The 17,250-nt window shown below is 39.0% G+C and overlaps 1 protein-coding gene across 3 annotated transcripts in view; it reads left to right on the top strand.

Moving 5' to 3' along the window:
• The window catches only part of RFT1 (RFT1 glycolipid translocator homolog), a 47,186-nt gene that overhangs the window by 9,209 nt on the left and 20,727 nt on the right, over nt 1-17,250 (top strand). For 2 of the 3 annotated variants that reach the window (XM_005522173.3, XM_088061925.1), the window contains exon 13: nt 512-3,484. The exons of the other annotated variant lie outside the window; for it this stretch is intronic. In XM_005522173.3, the coding sequence (XP_005522230.2) occupies nt 512-676 (165 nt within the window). In that variant the 3' untranslated portion in view covers nt 677-3,484. Of the gene's footprint in view, nt 1-511; nt 3,485-17,250 lie in introns of those variants that run through there. 3 annotated transcript variants of the gene reach the window in all.

Here is a 17,250-nt window from a genome sequence, read left to right on the forward strand (position 1 = left end):
GAAAGCATGTTTAACACATTTATTCAGTACAAGATGGTAATTATTCAGGCTGATTATTAAGGGGACTGGAGCTTTCCAATGTACAAAAATTTGACAGTTTGAAAATCCATTATGCCTGAGAAAGGAGAATTTTATATTTTGGAGTGGGAGATTTCCAGTTTTGTTAGAAAATAGCCTGATATGTTGCTGTACAGTAGCAGACTTGCCTGATAGCACCAGTGAAGTTTTGTGTCATCCCAATTTACACATTTCTGCATGCCACATAACAGCAGCTTCCTCATTTACCAGATATCTACTGAATGGTTATGTTTTGCTGACAGAACTTAAGAAAGCAAATGTTATGAGTCCTGAAGATGATTTATTGTAGGGTCAGTGCATGTGCAAAACCACGCTTCGCTTGATGTGACGTTGGTGTGTTGGACAGAGGTGTTGGACCTTATTTCTTGTTGAGACAGTAAATGCACTTTGTGCTGACTGGTTTTCCTGCAATCCCTTGTTTTCTTTGTTTTAGGCCTTGTTCTGCTGTGACAAGGGCTGGATGGCCAGGCTGATCCACATCAGCACGGGTGCCCTGTGCCTTGCAGCAACCCTCGTTGTGATGTTCTGCACAGAGACCAAGCTCATCCACTTTGTCAGGAGCCAGTTCCTCTCCCGCTATTTGAAGAAAGGAACATGACCTGCTCCTGTGCAGAACAGTTCTTGTATGTGCTTGCAGTAAAGGGCTGTGTTTTTTCCATAAGATCTGTATGGAAAAAAGGTTTCCATGTGTGTTTGGGACCATTGATAAGGGAGTGACAATTATAACAATTGACACATGAATATTATTTTGTCTTCTGAACTGGTCAGAACAGTGAAAGAGAAGTGAATAATTTTCTCTTCATTCACCATTCTTTTCTAAGCTTTTCTTCAAAAAGCCTCTTAAGATCTAAGCTGCACCCTCTGACATGACCTGTTTGACAGACTGCATGTAGAGAGCTCCCCTTGTTGCCACTGGGCAGCGTGGGAAGGTGTGACGTGATTTAGAAGGCTCTTATTTGGCATGGGTGCTGCTTAACTGGAGAGAAAATGATCAGGGAAAAATCCCCCTGAACCAACCACAACAATAAATGCCATAAAAATACCCAAAAGCTTGAGGAGAACCCTAGAGCAAGGACCAACACCAGTGTGAGTGTTGTGGAGCAGAACACAGTGTGGTACAGAGGGATTGAGCTGTCTTTTGAAGTGCAAAGTGGGGAACAGAAAATCCTGACGTTTACAAGTAAATTAATGGAATACACAGTGTGTGTTCCTGCTGGCTCTGTGAGATTATTTCATTCAGCAGATCCTTCATGTCTGAGGGCATTGATTAACTTGTCAGAAATACTCTGAAGCCTTAGCTGGAAGAGGTTTTGGGCATTGTCTGCGGAAGGTGTTGAGTACAATCACTAATGGTGCAGTTCATAAGATTACTCATTAAATTTCTTACTTTCATTCCATTGTTTTTTGGGTTTGTCTGAGATTTTAAATGCCAGCATGAACAAACTTGTCTCAATAAAAATTATTTTGTCTGTGCAATGGAATGCTAAATATATTTAATAAGATTTTTTACAGGGAATTACGCATATTGAAGATTTCTTTATTGGATAGTAAATACTTCCTTTTGTTCGAATGTTTTCTTCATATCTTGTTTCTTGTTCAATCTCAACCTCTGGATTGTTTTTGTTTGTTTTTTTTTTGAATTGTTGGAAATTTGGATGTTCAGAAGTTCAAAAATTCCATGTAAGGCTGTTGGTTTAGGTGTAATGGTGTATTGTATTGCTGATCTAAGAGCTGAACTGGGCAGTTTCAGAATGTACAAGTGGCAGGTTTATAATGATCAGTGTTCCCTTTGCAATGTTTGGATGGACCAAAAAATGTCAAGAGATGACAAATGTGTGCAGTTGAAAGCTTTTAGTTTAATTATGTAGCAACTCTGCAGATCCTCAGACTGTTTAAAAAAAAATCCTCACTGCAATGGTATTGTGGAACTCATTCTGGTAACCTCAGTGCCCAGGCTGAAATGCTTTCCAGTGTCAGGGCCTTCATCTTGTAGTCAGAAATATTTTCTAAACTCTGGTAATTCCCACTTGGAAAACATTGCCAGAGATACTTTTTATGAGAATTTGGTGATTGAAAAATTATCCTAGAGAAGCCAAAATGTGACAGTGAAGGGAAAGGAGTGGCCTTGCATAGCCAAAGGCACTTGTCTCCATTGCCTGGCTGGAAGGAGTAGATACAGATTTGCTGATTCTTCTTATGCTGTTTTAAATCTGTCAAAACTAAACAAACTGTACATTATTCTGTCTTCTTAATTGAATTCAGTAGTTCTTTGTCTTTTAAATTTCTTCTGAGTGATCCTACTGCTTTTTTTTCTCTTTTCTGTCAGGTGTGGAGTTAGTTATGAAGTACAGCTTCAAATATTGCAGAGGGTTGAAACTTCTTTATTATGAATGGTCAAAGCCTACAACAGTTGCTTCTCCTTTACTTGTTTGTAGTACAAAAAAAATCAAGACAATTGAACCTATGGACTGTGTGTTAAGGTCTGTCTTTTTCTCTGTGTCTTTGGGATCCCACTGTAGCAATATCTCAATCTGTACAGTGAATTTTTATAACTCCTTGGAATGAGAAATTTTGTACAGCCCTGCACCTGAAGTGCTTTGGAGATGGAGGAACTTCTTATACAAATTGAAACTTGAAATCATTCTGCTCTTACAGCCCCAGCTGTACACTGATATTACTTCTGCTACTTGTAATCTCATAAGTAGGGTGATGTGAGATCTCCTCCTTTAAACAGTGACCTGTGTAGTCTCATAAATATTACTTAATATAAATGCAGTGAATTAAAGATGTTACATTCTTACAACAATTTGTGTCATTTCATTGGAAATATGATTTGTCATATTTCATATTGGCAAATCTCATGTCTCAAAAGCAATTTTACATGAATCAGGAAGACATTTAATGTGACTTAATGACTGCTCATTAGCAAATTAAGGAACATTCTTCATGTAAACATCATCTGTAAGCTGCTCAGTGATGGTTGACTGATGTTTGTGATGCAGGATATTTTGTTTTTAATGTTTTATGTGGCAGGAAACTGCAAGGAGAGACAGGAAGTAGAGACCTATGAAACTGTCTGCTGGTTTCTTATTTATCAATGAGATCCTTAATGTCAGAGCTGTTAATTGCTTTATAGCTAAAGCAGCAAACTCTCAAACTCAGGGACAAAGCTAAGATTGAACTTGACCATGTTTCCCTTTGGTTTAACCCTGTTCATCTGTCAAAGGCACGACTGTCTAAAGTGTCATGAAGCTGTTTTGCAGTGTTCTGAAATCTTTTAGTTTCAGCCAAAGGGGAATGAAACATTTTCTTTGGTGGCAATGGTTATGGTTTCATGCTTTGTGGTGCATTTTTTTGTTGGATGAATGATTTTCAAGGTAACACTAAATAAAGTTTATTTCCTTTACATTTTGTTTCTGTCTTCCACTTGATGATTATTGGAATTTTATTTGTATCATTGGTACAGCTGATGCTTGAATTTGGTTGGATTTTCTAGGATATTTTATGTATAAATTAAATTATCAACCTAAACATATACACCATTTCCTAACAGAAACACAGATAAAATTTGCTGTAGTAGTTTTGTGAGAAGTGGCATCATTATAGTAATTTTTTTCCTCTTTGTTTCTGTCAAATTGTTTGTATGAATTGGAATGGCCAAGTTCCTTTGTTTGCTTTTACAATACACTGTTGTGATAAAAACTGAGTCAGTGGCCAGGAATAAATCTGATATTTATTGGAATTTTTTTAGCTGAATTAGTTTTTGAATGGCAATGCTGTTATTGGGAACGAACCAATTAACTAATTGTTCAACTGTTTGATTTTTCCCTAGTATTGTAAATATTTTATTTGTAAAGAAGTAGGGCAGGGGGAGCCCCTTTTTAAGCAAAGAAATGAGGAGTTAAAGCTTTGCCTAAATGGTTAATCTGCTTTATCAGACACAAAAGGTAATAGATAAAAACTTGAATGTTGACCACAATTGAGCACCCATAAGGGATATTGACTTCTTAGTTCACGTGAAGGATTCTGTGAGTGCCTTGAGGTCAGTCTCATAATTCCTTGGTTCCTGAACTGTCCTTCTATCTAAACTTTGAAATTATTTTTGTGGACTTCCTATTTCTTGCTGTCTGAACATCATGCTTTTTTTGGTGGTTTAATTACCTGATTTTAAAGGTAATGCCAAAGAGAGGGGATCTGAGGCTTTCTGAACCGTATCAGTGCTTCAATAGATGTGCTGAGCTGTAATGGTTTTGTTCAGCACAAAATGCATAACTCATCTGCATTCTGAGGGTGCTGTGGAAAGGGAGCTGGTTTTCAATATAAGCTGAAAATGAAGTTTGAAGCTGTGCACATGTGATGTACAGCTGGGCCCTGGAAACAGCAGGGCCTGCTCAAAAGCGTGAGCAGCTGGGAATCTAAAGAAAACTGATAGGAAGTGCTTGTCTCTGCTTCACTTTGGATTGTGTCCATGGAAAGATGTGTGTTCTCTCTAGTTTCTTATCTGAGCTGTGCTTCATGCTCGGCCTTGCTGGGGGCTGGGAGGAGGAGTGAACCCTTTTCAGTGGTGTGTCTGTCACTGCACATCCTGTAGTGAGCTCTGTTCACGGAATGTGATGAGTGTGTGGAATGTGAAGAGTGTGTGCCTCTCATACAGCTAAGGCAGGATTTTCTGGTAATTGTGAGGAAAGGTAAAACAGCTTTGGGTTTTCCTTTGTCAGATTTTCTGGTTAGATGTGGTGAATGAGCCTCTGACAGAGCTCTGTGTATTGTTTGCTGATGAGGTTTTGTGGGTCATGGATAACGTATTTGGCATAATTTATCTCCAAAGTTCTGTGCCATCCCACTGAACTGAGAAAGTGGCAAGGAACATAACCAAGAGTGCAGATGTTTTATATCCGTGGGCCATTTAACGAGTCTGAAATAATTAAAGCTGTGTTGAGAAGAAAAAAAACCAACCGATATCGCAGTCCTTAAACACACATCAGGTGGATGAGTAGTTCTAATCCTGCAGTAAATAAGAATCATGTTTTGTTTTTTGTGATACACTTTTGCTCCAAAGATGAAAGAATGTAACAGAGCTTGGGAGAAGACTGCGAGGTTTAGCTCTCAACATTCTTAAGTGCAGGAATAGTCCAGACTTACATCCGTGTGGCCCCCCTTGGGAGAGAGGAGTATGAAACAGGGCACTGATGGTGTTCTGAAGGGATGTGCCTTTGTCTCAGAGAACAACTGAGGCACAGTCATGCACTGTCTATGAGAAATTGCCTTATTACTTGGGAATATCTTCTACTCTTCTTTTTTTGTTTGTTTTGATTCCTGTTTCAATCATACCTTGACAAGCCATTCATAACCAACTCCTGTATGTAGGTATGTCCCTATCTGCTGTAAAAAGTCAGCCTAGCCAGCCTTGTTGCAAAAATCACAAGAGCCGTGCCCTGGGCTGGCTTGAGGAAGATGTTGGTCAGCTTGCTGAAGGCTGTGGTATGGCCTGTTTGCCAGCCCTGACAGCACAGAAAGAGGAGGGAGCAATTTAAGTTTGCACAGAAAAATTTAATTGTGGTTTCTTTTTGGTTCTGGACGCTTGACTTGGCAGTGCTGTTTTCCTAATGGAAGGGGTTTTTGGGAGTAATTTTATAAAACAAGTGCCATAAAGTGCACTCATATGCCTTCTCTTATTTGTGTAATGATTTTTAGCAGTCTCTCAGTGTGGGTGAGGAGATGTTATGGGATGAGGAAAGGGAAGCGTGCTGAGTACAGTACATGTGCAAGGAACAGAGTGTTCCTCTGGGGAGAGGCCTTTAATCTGTGAGTTACTTCCCTCTCTGAATGCATTTCTGTCACTGCAGATAAAACTTTTAAGCATGTCTTTGCTCAAGTGCTTCTCTAGGCAGCCAGGAGAACCTGTTTGGAAGAATCAGAGTATGCCCATGAAGCTTTGCTGATCAAGTAGGGTTTATTGGTGCATTGAAAATACAGGCAATAGCGTGTGACAATATTTAACTCTCACTAATAGTCCTCCCATTTATTAACCTGTGGAAACAGTGGGTTTTTTCTGTGGTTCCTTCAGAACTGTACTGATCAATTTTAGTATGTTTTTCTTCTCCCTCAAATGATGGAGGAGCTTCACGCATGTTCATCTGAGCTCTGCAGAAGCATGGGATGAAGATCAGAGGAGTTTCTGGGGCTCCACTGTAGTCCTGCTCAGTCAGGTTGCAGGAAGGCTGAGCAGAACCTTCCCTGACCCAGGGATAAGTGTCAGGACTCATGGTCTGAGTCTTGGCTTCACAGCTGTGAGCACCTTGCCTCAGATTCCTAAGGAAAAGTTGTGAGAACTGTGGAAAATGTTTGTAATAAAGCTGGGCAGGATAATAAAAGCTAGGATTGTTTTCTTGAGACAGCAGCTCTAGGATTCAGGCTGAAAACCACCTACAAGTATACATTCCTGACTGTGAATACAGAGTTGGAAGGTGACAGCTTGTGAGCCCTGAAGGTCCATTTCAGGGAGCTGTAGAAATTCCCTGCCAAACCATCTTACTGGTTAGAGATGCTCTGGGTGTTGTATGTGTGCTATGCTTCATATCTCTCTTAGTTTCAGTGGTTTGTTCATGCATCTAAACCAATCCATGAGTTACCGTTTTTGGAGTTGAATATATCACAGAATCATAGAATTGTTTGGGTTGAGAGGGACCTTTAATGATCATCTAGTCCAGTGCTCCTGCCATGAGCAGGGACATCATATCCTTCTTGTGGAGTCTATTTGCAGTTGGCCAAAGTTGCCTGAATGAAACAGCTCAGAGGAAAAGTTGCAAAATTGTGTAGTGCAGGTGAACTGAGTCTTTTGTCATGAAAACCACAACTGAAGCAGAAAAGCAGAATAAAATCAGAAACCGAAAACAAACACATAACATTCAGGTTTGGTAACTGGGCATTCAAGGTACTCAGTATTCCACTGGGGCTGACTGCTTACCAGGTGAGGAGAAAAGGGAAAGATTTCTCCTTATCCAGAGGAAAATATAGTGATGTAGGTCATCTGAAAGATATTCTGGTGTGGGAGCAGGAAGCTTTCATGGCTGAGGATGCATTGACAAAGGCTGAAAAGGCATTTGCAATCTGTCGGGGGAGCAGTACATCTAAGGCAATGTTAAGGTTGCTGCAGGATGGGCCTTGAGGTGAGCTGCAACCAATTTAACTTAATCTATTACAATTAGGAAAAGGAAAATTAGTCTCTGTAGGGTAAGAAAAGGTGGAAAGCAGAGGTTGAATTATTAAAGGAACAGGAAGAGAATGGAAGTGGAAGAACAGAAGTAGTACAGAGTGGTGTGTGCTGCAAAAAGCCTATGTTCAGCATCTGTGATGAAGTGCATGTGATACAAAAGGCTAGATAATAAAACCTCCAGCTCTGTGGTTACTTGGCAGTGGAAAAAAAGTTTAAGCAGCTTCAAAGCTGTAGTTAGAGGCAGAATTGTGTATTGGCTCATTCAGCTTCCTCGAGGAGTCTCCTGGTCTTTGAAAAGAGCATTACAGGAAGAGCAAGGTGTGGTTGGATTTGGCAATGCAGAATTTAGCCCAGAGACCTCAGCCCATGGGACAGAAGGGGAGGCTGTTGGTTCAGTCCAAATCACTTTGGTGTGGATATACCAAAATACATGGGAGAGACATTTCCTATCTCTCCCCAAGTTTCTTTGTACCAAGACTTAGACCAGTTCTCTTCTGCTAACCCATGTGGGCAAAATGGGAGAAATTGCAGGTGGATACAGATGAAAAACTGGCACTGCCAGAAGCAGCTGTCACACCATGTGAGTGGGAACACTGATCTCTGGTGGGGATCATGGACACAGGGAGCAGAGGGCAGGGAAGCTGTGGTGCAGACTGTGCTTTCCCTGACACCACACGTGCTACCTGGAGGAACTTAGAATGAATATGCAGGAGCCCCACAGAGAGTGAAGTGGCTTTTAAGTTTAATGAATTAAGGAAAAGAAGTGGAAAATTAGAAAGGTTATGCACTGATAATGTTTGGATTGCAACCAGATGTGCATTACTTAATATTCACTATTGAAATAGTAGAAAATTTAATGTATGAAATATGGATTCAATCTTGAATGAGCAAAGAAAGGCAAATGGTAAATATTGGTTATTTGCAGATCTCCTTTTCTTTGAATAAAGTGAGGTGAGTATGGTGTACAGTAATTTGGGTATATGAAGAAACAGAATGTAAAGAATAGGACTGCTCCTGCTTGAAGAGAAGAAACTTCAGCCATTGAAAAAGTAATGGAAATTCTGGGAAATCACTGTGTGACGAGGGAGTGCTAAAGCGCAAACACCATTTGGAGACACATGGCTCAGTCCCCAAGGATTATACAGGACTATATTTGTGTGGAAAGGTACCACCAGCTGTAAGTGTAGGAAGAGCTTGAGGTGCTTTGGATCAGGAATAAATAATAGGATTAAGAATAGACCAAAATACAAAGACCAGTATTGGAAGAAGTGCTTTAATTGATTCAGATAAAACTTATAAAGAGTGAATTAAAAACATAGTAAGTCAATATTCATTGTTAAGTTCTTGTGGTTTATTTTGCAGGATGGTGCTACCAGCATTATTGGCCTGAGGAGAAGTACCTCAGTGTAGTGAGGATGATGCTGATTTCAAGCAAGTGTGTAGCTGTGGAGGGATTCCAGAAAAGGTGACTAAAACAGAAAGGAAGAGGTTTGAAACAGAGGAACATTAAATACTGTCAGTACTTTAGTAAGGAGTTTGGAGAATTGTGGTATTTAATGTGTATATGAAAGAAAAATTAGTAATGAAATAATGCAATCCAAGTGGGCTAGGGGTAATGTGAAAGAATGATTGTACAGGTGAGTGTTAGAGGAGGCTTGTGTGTGTGTTCTAATCAAAGCTCCCTCCCTCCCTCCTTCCTTCCCCTTAAGTGTGTATCTGTAAGATTTTTAGTGTTAACCATTATTTCAATTGATAAATGAAATTACTATTTATAAAACTGACTGTAAAAGGAATACCTCTCATTAGAATAAAAGAAAAAATGGTAGAGGCATCTGTAGTGTAGTCACAGTATCAGACATCTTGACCATGAAAGGCATATTTTTTGTACAAGCTGTAAGAGTTCAGAGCAAAGACTTCTGTGATGAGTGTGTGCCAAGGAAACAGGATGATTCTTGGTAGTTATTGTTCTTTCCTGGCTGTATTAGAACTACTGGCACAATTCTTTGTACTAAATACAGAGTTTGCTGCTTCTTGAAGGGGAAAAGTGGAATGAGTGAGTATTGAGCAAATGGAGAACAGACATAAGCAGATCATAGTATTATTTGAGCTTTATTGGCTACAATATTGGCAAAAAAAAAAGAGCAAGAACTTTGTGCCTGGATAAAATTAGTGCCTGACAAAGGTGGGAGGTTTGCTCAGTGAATAGCTTCATCAAATTAAAAAAATAATACAAGTAGTGATACTGTAATTTTTCTTCGATGATAACCAAGTATTTCTCTGTCATTAGAAATGACAAGCAACAGCGATGACATATGAATTTACAAAGAATGCTGCTGCCATGGAATATTAACTGAAGACATCCCTTGATTACAAAAAAAGCTCTTTGAAGGAAAAATGTTGATTGTGACTTACAGTCCAAAATAGAAAACAAGCATAAATGTAAGTGAAAAACTGCTCATGCAGAACTTGAGCAAGTCATTACATGCAGTTCCCCTAATCTTTGGCACTGCCAATTATATTGGTTTATTGTCACTGCAATTAATAACAGTTTTGATGAAATAACTCACCTATCAATAAATCACCTGGCCACTAACAGGAATAATTGTATCAACTTACCAAAACCTTGATTGATTTCTGTGCCATTTGTTGCCATTACAAAGTGTTGATGTTTGTTTAGGTTATGACAGCCTGCACTGACTACCAAATGCATTCACTCAGGTAAATATAAGTGTGTGTGTGTCAAACAAACCTGTATCTGTATTAGAAGATAACAGACCAAAGAAAACGTTTCTGTTACTACACAGCAAGCATTAAACATCAGTGGAATCCAGTTTGTACTGATGTATTCATAAATATTTATTAAACTAGCAGTTCTTGGGGACCGTTTCTTATGGAATGCCAGAGTTGCAAGTTCACCTTTGAAATAATTTTTGAAACTATGTTTTGGAGTTTCTTTCCTTATTGTTTATGTTGTGGCAGGGTGTACAGGATCTTGGTGACTATGACAACTTATACAAAGTCAGGAGGAGATAAAGGGATTGTGATTACCTTTGGCTGTGGGAATGGTGCCCTGCTGCTCCTGATGGGCAGAAGGTACACTGGTTATACATCAAAATGTGCTGCTTCCTGGATATGTATGTGGAGTGACTTAACTTCTTCCTTCTTTTTTAGAAGATCAGTTGAGAAATTGTATGGAGTTCATTGCTGAACAGTATTGTTCTTGTCAAATCAAGACTGATTTTTATAAAATGCTTCAAGTTACTTAATTTCTGCATGAGGGAAATAATTTATTGCATGTCATTCCATCTCCACTCTTGACTGTCTCCAGAGTGATGCACTCTGGTTCTTTGATGCCAACCACTGCCAACAGCACCATCATGTCAAAAAGAACAACAAAAAGAATTGTCCCCTTGTAGCTGTGTGTCCTTGTTCTCCTCTTTGCTCTCTCTTGATGCCATCTATATTTTCCTTCTTTTTCCTTTGCTATAGGAGCCATGCTACATCATCCCTAGGGATACTTTGTGTGTATAACTGAAATGTTTTCATGCATGTTCCAGCTGATCCTCTAGGTCAGTCCTGTATTATTTGAGCAAAGTCCATGTGTAGCATTTAATAGAAGGTTTAGACATTATCAGTTACTTCACCACCTAATTCTGTGTTTAAATGTTTGTGTTCAAGGTAAGAATGTGTTCATCTGATCATGGAAAATAAAAAGCAGATCTCAGTTCTTTTAAAAATATCTCCCTATTTTGGGCATGAATTTAAGTTTTTATGTTTTAGAAATCATCTGTTGCTAAAGTAAAGCCTTGAAAAAAAGGATCAAAACCATTATACAATTTTCCAATAGTAAATGGATTGTCACCTGAATTTATATATACTACCTGAAACTAGTTCCCTGATTACTTTTAACAGTTTATGAAGGGTCTGACTGTTTATTTGGATTTTTCTTCCCCTGCAGCTGTGAATTAGATAAAAAAATGCTGCAGCTGAACATAACATTGTTTTGTCTCTTGGAAATTCACTGCTGGCATTGAATTCAGCCTGGAAAAGTAAAGAGGTCATGACACAACATCTGTTTTGTGGAGAGCATAGTTATTACCACCAGTAATACTGCAAACACTGGAGTGGAAAAAATAACTCCAGAGCAAAGATGCTGCAAAGTTGCCTTTTTGACCACTGTTTTATGGGCCATGTTAGCTGGGTTTCCCCTCTCATGTGTGTTTGGAAGGTAGGTTTGAATAAAATGCTCATGCCGCTCAAACATAAGGTGGAGCTGTTTCTTTGTGATAGAATTTCCACCTCATCTCCTCCACGTCTTCCTTTTCCCCCCCTCCTTACCACATTTTCAGTGTTGCCAGTGTTTTTACAGGCAGCGAGCTGAAGGCATGTGACTGAGGTTTGTTAAACGCCTATAACGATTTACATTTGCTCTTAGGTTTCATTCTCAGCTAACACAATCCATATGAGATGTTAGGGGATCTCACCCTGCACTTAGCTGTGGTTAATCCTCCTCACCCTATTGCTAATCTGAACTGACTTGGTTTTCCATACCATTCTGCCTTGGGCTGGTTGTAAGTGGGGTAGCTTCTTTACCTCTGTCTTGGGGTCATGGCCTTTGTGTGTCAGTGACAAAAATAATTTAAGGTACATAAATATTAATTATTTTTTTTGTCCACTTCATGTTGTCATTTCTATGTTTTTACTAATAATTTCAAGTGGTAGTTTCTAATGAACATGTTCTGAGGGCAGGAAGTGTTGTGACATCCTTGGAAGCAAAGTGTCAGAGTTAAGAGTTAATGTTTTACAGTGTCTACATTGGCACCTGTGGCTCTCTGAGCTACTGACCCTACTGAAAGCATCACAGTGTTGTGTTTCCCTGCTTTGGAGGAATGATTGGAAGTGGATGCAGTGCTCCCAGGGGACAGTCAGAGACTGCAGCTGCAGGCAGCTTCCAGGAATGAGCACCTTTCCCCGTGCCTGTAAAACCTCTCTCGTGCCTGGTTTGCTTTACCTTTGAAGTTGCTTTCTCCAGGTCCTGACTTGCAGAGATTCAGATTCTTACCCTTCTTGCTAAAAGCCAACTCTTCAATCCTTACATTATCTGGCTCACTTGAAAGTCTCTGTTAAGGATTTCAAAGCTTCTCTGTGAACTGGATGTGTCTGTGATTTAACTGGGAGATAGCCAGCAGTTCCAAATGTGAAATTCGCTTTCTGTGTGTAGCAGATAGTGTTACACAGCCCTGAGAAAAACCCATCACACACACACAAAACAAAATCTGGTAACCCTTTGGGATAATGAAGGTTTCTTTATCCTCATGTTTTGCAAACACTCTAGATATTGAGTAATCATCTTCTAGCTGCTCTTAGAAGTATCCCCCCTTAAGTTTACCTGCAGCCAGTGAGACAAAACACTTTTTATGAGGTTATTCTTCTCTCATTCAGTTCTGGAATGGAAAGGTTAACTCACTAACCCCAGCCCTGGAGAGCTAGATAGGATATCTACAGTGTCACTTCACTTTTTCAGCCCTGTTATGCCACATATTAGTCAGAGTTCATTTATTTCATTAGTTTGCTTTGTAAAGCAATTACATAACTGTTACCACAATAGGACTAGAATGGTGTTTTACATTTACTAAAATAACTTGGCAATTAATTTCAAATGATCTCTGTGCAGTAATCTCCTACATATAATAGAATTATTCAAATGTCTATGAACATTTTACATGCAGTATTAGAGTGAGTTAGATCAATCAAAAATTAATTGCATCCAAGGCATCAGTATAGCCTTCTGGGATCAGCTGAATGCCAGTATGTCACAATAAAGTCATAATAATTGATGTAGCATTGAATCGTGCCTTTGCTTCTCCCTTATAATGGCAATTTTATTAGCTGAGCAGGCTAGGTGGAAAAATGAAAAGAAAAGAGAAATGAAAGTAAGTTAAATACCAGCTAGTGGCCATTAACTTTGATTTAATTCTGTGCTTACGTGGTTTATCATCCTGACACTTTCTGTATGCTTAAAAAAGCTTGTTTTGCACAATTGCACTTCTCCAGTGCTTCCTATTTATATATATGTAGAGAAGAATGGAGTATATGGCTGAGCATTCAATTCAAGCTGTCAACCCAAAATATTTCTTCTGAACTTTGATTTGATGACTTGGGCAGTTAACATGAAAAGTATCTCTCCTGGTAAGTGTTTGGTTTTTCCTGGGCTTCTTTCTTAATGTGTGACTCTTGGATGATTTATGTAGTAGAAGTAGAGTGTGGATATCAAAATATTTAACAATTCCTCTTCTCACTAGCAGATGTCTTCTGTTTATTTATTTTTTAAATTCATAAAGCAGGACTATTGCAGTATCACAACTACTGAAGAGCTGTTGAACTGAATTAATACTTTGGCTTCTTTGCCTATGGGTATTGGGGAACAAAATTCCTTAGCTTCAAATTCTACAAACCTTTTAGTGTTTTCAGAGAATCTGTGAACTAGACGAGAGTTTTCTTTATTTGAGAAGCCACATTGACAGTCAGCAGGTATAGAAAGATAGTAAGTGAGAAGGCAAGTAGGGGTGGTGAGGGGCAAAATTGTGAGAAAACCACACTGTTGCCTTGGGTTAGGGGGAGGTGGGTGGTAGCTGTTGTTTTGTCTTGTTTTATTGCACAGGGACCTGAAAACAGATGGTGAAAATACTTAAACACACTCAACTTGGTAGAGCTGTAGCTGGGTAATCAGGTGGGAAAAACATTCAAACATGAGATGGAAATCCAGATCTACAAAATTCTGAGCTGTCAGGCTTCATGAGTAATGCAAGAAAGTGATATAAGAGTCTGGAAGACACATTGGTGCTTGAGAGCTGGCAAAGGGAGCAGTGGAGATTAATGTAGGACTGGAGTAAGTCTCATGAGTTTACATAAAATGACTTTTTCCCTGTGAGTTTGCCTGTGTTAGCAATGCTGTTGTATCTTGTTCTCTTTAGTGCTTCATTTACCCAGTCTTATTTCCTTACTTCATTTTATTGCTACATTCTTAAAAGCAAGAGCAGAATCAAATCTGCAAAGCCGTGGTGCTTGGAGCAGGTAGGAAAACTGAGTGTTCCCTCTGAGTGAACCCCAAATTGACAGGATTCAGCTTGTTAATGGTGGAAGGTTGAAGAGAAATGTAAAAGTCTTTGCACTTTCTTCACAAAACTGCTCAGATCCTGATAGATCTATTTAAAAGCACCTGAATATCAGCAGAGAAACTGTTATCAACTCATTCCTGGAGGGCACAGCCAAGGCAGTAAGTGGAGAGGTGGTATGACTCTAAGTGATTGAACTTTTGCAGCATGTGGGTGACTTTGCAGATAAAGCAACTAGAACCTGACCTCTGATTAGGGCATTTCACATCACTACAGAGTTGACAAAATTACATTATCAGAAAGGTAGGTAAAGCATTGGAAAGGGGCTGAGGAGGGAAAAAAGCTTCAAAAGTTAAAAAATCTGCATCCTTTTCAGGTCTGGAATTTTTCAGCCTGAATTTAAACCGATGAGTTTGATTTGTGAAAATAGCCAAACTAAAGCCAGTGTAGCTGGCCCAGTCCTGGTACCAATTCAGCTGTCAGTGGGCTGGATTTATCCTGATTTTCAGGCACCTGATGTGCTTGAGCTGGGCTGAGACCTGTGCCAAACTTGCTACTTAGCCTGATTTCACACACTGGCTCTGGAATGCCTGCCTTGGTTGGATGTGCTTAGACTGCAGGGTGCTTAGATTTGCCCTGCAGTTGGTGGCACAGTGAGAGATGATTGTACACACAGATATTCACTAAATATGTGCAAGAATGGGAAGGGATTGTGACTGTGGGAATCTGAAAGGCAGGAAGGAGGAAGAGGTGAAGTCAGCAATGTATGGTTTGCATATGGTAAAAACACAACAGTTGGGAAGAATTTTTCCTAAATTATAACTTTCTAATTTGCTCCTCATTTAAATTTATCTGGAACAGATATATCTGTGGAAGTGACAGCAGAGCCCTCATGCTTGAGAGGCAGTAAAATTAGCCGACGTAAAGATGCAGAACATACTGCAGATTGTGTAGCTGCAATTCTATGATGGAATAAATCTGTTCCCTTTTCCATTTACTGATTATGGATTTTAACATGCTATAGGTATTATCCAATTATTTTTTTAAATTCTTAAACCCAAATTAAAAGGGGTGGGAATACTTCATTGGCATCATAAGGATGTATTGTCTTGGCAGATGTTTCCAGTCAGACTTTCTGATTAAACCTGCCCTTCAGGGCTTCTAATTTGAAATTAAATGCAAAATTAAGGCACAACAGAAATATTTCTCACAGTCAACAGATCAACTGATTCTGAGCAGAATTTCCTCTCACCAAATTTCCTTTTAACTCAAATAACCTGCAAAAAGGCTTTGTGAAGTACATGACATCAACAAGTGGCACTGGATACTGAAGAGCCAGCTCTGCCTTTTTAATAAAAACCAGTGATTCCTAAGAGTAAAAACTGAACAACATGTGTGTGTGTGTGGTGTGTGTGTCTGGCTTTCCCTTGGATGAACTGAAATTGAGTTTATCTTTCATGCTTTGAAATTGTGTTGATCTTTCCCTAACAACACATTTCATTTCTTTGCTGGGGAATTTGAGAGTATCTCCTTGCCTTTTTGTGCATCTCTGGGTCATTTGTTGAAACTGCTGTGTTTCAGCAAAGTTGAGGCGTTTTAATGGCTTTAACCTGATTAACCTGCAGACAGTTTATTATTTTCTGTTCTTTTTCCCTACCTTCCCTTTCCCTTTCTGTATCTCTCCCTTCCTCTCTCCCTGAGTGCTGCCCTTTCAGTATTTGGTTTGCTTAGCACTGAGCCATTGGATTCCCTTGTTCTCTGCATGTTTTTCTGCCAGGTTCTGGGTCCTTTTCCTCCTGTTGTACAAGATTTTCTTGTTTCCTCCAACACAAAAAAAGTGAAATTAATTTTGTTAATTAATGCTTGGCTTCTTGTAGTAATGAAGAGTTTATTAGATTGCTTGTAATTATATCATTTATTTCTCAGTGTGAAGAGAATTTTTTTATTTGACTCAAAATTTAATCATATTTGAGTGATTTAACTAAGCTATTATTTGTGACCTTCATTTGTACAAGTATGCTTTGCTCTTTACTGGCAATACCTGTGAGGCTCTGTATTTTTTTTTCCCTGTTTATGTGATCTGATCTATAGTTGTGAAGTACAAAGTGTTTCTTCTCCCCTAAGGTGTACTTGTGTAAACAGTTTTCAGTCAATTATTAATTTCACTACAGAATATTGGGTTTTTTCCTAAAATTACCGGAAAAGCCTAATGAACTTTCGGGCTCCCCAGATTCACTCCCTGTCAGGAGTGTAAGGTGCATTCAGGAATAAAGCTGGCATTGGAATTCAGTTGATTGATGTGGATTCTGCTCCTCTCCTGAGTATTTCTCTCCTAGGTTTTTTGTGTTGTAAATTTAGAGGGAATCAGGAGTTCTGAAAACACTCCTAAAATTTAACTTCCTACTGGAGCATTCAATTTTTGTATTTCTATAAATGGATTTGTGAATAAGACTCTCATAATGTTTTTTGTCTTACAGTAATTGAAAAAAAAAAGTGTTTTTCAAATGAGGAATACTGGGAAATAGCTCCATGTGAGCCCATTTATCTGCTTCCTGTAATCATGGGTTACATTACTACACATAATGCTCATGTGCCTGAAGCAATGCCATATTACAGCAGCAAAAATAATAGCAGTGTCATTTTAATAGTTATATGGAAGTATTTCCCATAACAGAGAAGTTATTCTTACCTTAACTGTTTTTTGTTTTCGGGTTTTTTTTTTCTTCCATGGTTCTCCAGGGCAGAGCTTTTGTGATGTTAATAGAGCTTGGTATTGTCTTCATGTTTTAAAGCTGTTTATATGCACATAGCCAATTGTTTTACTTGTTCTGTCAGCCTTCT

This window comes from Pseudopodoces humilis, chromosome 13 (assembly GCF_049639895.1).
Source record: "Pseudopodoces humilis isolate 2021_Gansu_Grassland_sample_001 chromosome 13, ASM4963989v1, whole genome shotgun sequence".
Taxonomy (NCBI): domain Eukaryota; kingdom Metazoa; phylum Chordata; class Aves; order Passeriformes; family Paridae; genus Pseudopodoces; species Pseudopodoces humilis.